The sequence below is a fragment of the Ichthyophthirius multifiliis genome (genome assembly GCF_000220395.1).
Source record: "Ichthyophthirius multifiliis unplaced genomic scaffold scaff_1120509251019, whole genome shotgun sequence".
Classification (NCBI taxonomy): domain Eukaryota; phylum Ciliophora; class Oligohymenophorea; order Hymenostomatida; genus Ichthyophthirius; species Ichthyophthirius multifiliis.
In genome coordinates this window covers 42072-44701 of record NW_004086279.1, presented here as the reverse complement: position 1 = coordinate 44701, position 2630 = coordinate 42072, and the positions used below count along the sequence as shown (strand labels likewise).

Here is a 2630-nt window from a genome sequence, read left to right as displayed (position 1 = left end):
TTTATTTTTATTTATTAAATGCTTAATGTATATAATTAGCAATAAATCCTAAAACAATGTATTTTTAAATTATAATTTTTAATAATATCAATTGAATATTATTTAAAAAATAAATTTTTATATTTGTATAATAAATAAGTTTAAAATTAAATATTATTATATTTTTATTTAAGTATTTATTTTTTATTTATTAATATTTTTATATAAATTTGCAATAAATTGTAATTTAAAAACGATAAAATTTTAGCATTTAGCATTATAATATGTTTTTAATTATAAATATATAAAAAAATAAAAAGTAAAAATTAATATAAAATTTAAAATTATTGATTTTTTAATAAATACTACATTAAATATTTTTGTTTTTTATAGAATTTAAATATTTTTTCATTTTTTTAAGTATTATTAAGACTATATATACGTGTTTTTATATATTTTTTTTTAGAAATTTATAAATATTAATATAATTTCAAAAAATAATTATTTTCTTTTAATAAATAAATTATATATAAAAAATATCCATATTTATATTAAATAAAATAAAAAATAAAAATATATTTTATATAAGAGGAAAAAAATAAAAAGAATAAAAAAAAATGTTCTCAAAAATATTCAAATTAACCAAAAATAATAACATTTCTCTCAACAACACTTGCAAGAAGTTCTTTGATCTCCACGAGTATTAATCCAAGGACATAATGAGAAGTTTTAAAGTTAGAGTCCAAAGAGGAGCTATAGCTTTAACCCCTGAAGAAGCCAAAAAAGTATCTATTCCTTTAGACCCATCTGGCGGTTTAATTCTTAAATGTTAAGTACACACAGGTGGTAGAGGAAAAGGTATAAAAAAAATATACATAATATAAAAAAAAAAAATAGGGCATCTTACATCAGGGTTAAAAGGTGGTGTAAAAGTCTTAAAAACCCCCGAAGAAATTGAAAAATACGCTAAATAAATGATTACGGGATATAATTTGATAACTCACCAAACCCCCAAAGCAGGTATAATATACATATAAATATACTATAATACGATAATAAATATAAAAAAGGCTTAAAAGTAAACGCAGTACTAGTTCATGAAGGCGTAGATATAGTTAGATAACTCTATATTGCTTTTATTTTAGATAGAAATTCTTCTTGTCCTGCTATTATAGCCAGTAAAAACGGAGGAATGGATATCGAAGAAGTCGCCAAAACTGATCCTAAGAGTATTATAGTAGAATTAGTGAACCCTGATGTTGGATTAACTGATGAAAACTTACAAAATGTAATAAAATCTTTAGAGATTACGCACATAGCAGATTAAGCAAAAGAATAAATCAGAAACTTATATACTATGTTTAATAAATTGGACTCTACTTAAGTAGAAATTAACCCTTGGGCAACTGATCCAAAAGACTAATTATATTGTGTCGACGCAAAAATAAATATAGATGATAACGCTAAATTTAGATAACAAAAATTAGTTGAATTAAGAAAAAGTTCACTTGCTTCAGAAGATGTAGACCCTCATGAAGAGAAAGCTTTAAAATCAGGACTTGCTTATGTTGCTTTGGATGGCAATATTGGATGTTTGGTAAATGGTGCAGGACTTGCAATGGGTACAATGGATATTATTAAACTTAATGGAGGTAACCCTGCTAATTTCTTAGACGTTGGTGGTGGTGCAAACGTTGATTAGGTCAAAACTGCTTTCGAAATTTTGAATTCTCATCCTCATGTAGAGACTGTCTTTATTAATATTTTCGGAGGAATTCTTAGTTGTAAATTAATTGCCGAGGGAATTATTAAAGCTGCTTAATTGGTTGACTTGAGAGTGCCTTTAGTAGTTAGATTAAGTGGTAATTAGGCTGAAGTTGGAAGAAATCTCTTACTTGAATTTACCTAAAAAAATCCCAAAATTTCAATTAGAGTTGGAAAGGATTTAGGTGATTCGGCTGCTTTGGCTGTTAAAACCGCTAATGAATTTGCAGGAAGAAAGTGATTTGATTGATTAATTGATTTTTTTTTAGAAAAAAACTAATATATAATTGATACTAATTTTATGTTTTTTTATTTATTTTTAAAAACAGATTTATTCGATATAAAAAATTATTAAAATTTAATATATATATATATTTTTTTTTTTCTAAAAAATATATTTTTAGAATCTAGAATATATCAAAAATTAGTATATATATATATATAATAAAACAGAAAATATATAATTATAAAATAATTAAATTTATATGAAAAGAATAATTATAAAAATATAAAAAGGAAACAAAAAATATAAAAAATTTTATAAATAAAAAAAATATATATACTTTTATTTTAAAAAATTAATTTAAATAAAATAAACTAAATTAAAATTAAATAAATAATAAATATAGATGTTAAACCAAAAGTAAACATTAGTGCGGATATGAATATTAAAGTAACTAATATTAATTAGTCAAAAACAATAATTTATCCGAATTAAGAAAATAAATAATAAAAAATGAAAATTCGAAATATTCAAAAAGAAATATGAAAACACAAACCAATAGGAAAAGTAATTTATATCCCTTCTGCATTTGTAAACACTAACAATAATAAAGATAAATATATTAGTAAATACAACACATTTCTATAATAAAAAAGAAAATAAT

At 21.7% G+C, this 2630-nt stretch overlaps 1 protein-coding gene across 1 annotated transcript, besides 1 other annotated feature; it reads left to right on the top strand. All coding sequences in view use genetic code 6, as the record gives it.

Moving 5' to 3' along the window:
* Positions 1–149: 149 nt before the first annotated feature.
* Positions 150–205: a microsatellite.
* Positions 206–563: 358 nt separating this feature from the next.
* Positions 564–2152, top strand: IMG5_129860 (suclg2 protein, putative). Its single transcript, XM_004032072.1, has 3 exons — positions 564–837; positions 877–999; positions 1050–2152. The coding sequence occupies exons 1-3, from the start codon at positions 597–599 to the stop codon at positions 1982–1984; spliced, it is 1299 nt and encodes a 432-aa protein (XP_004032120.1). The 5' UTR covers positions 564–596; the 3' UTR covers positions 1985–2152.
* Positions 2153–2630: the final 478 nt, after the last annotated feature.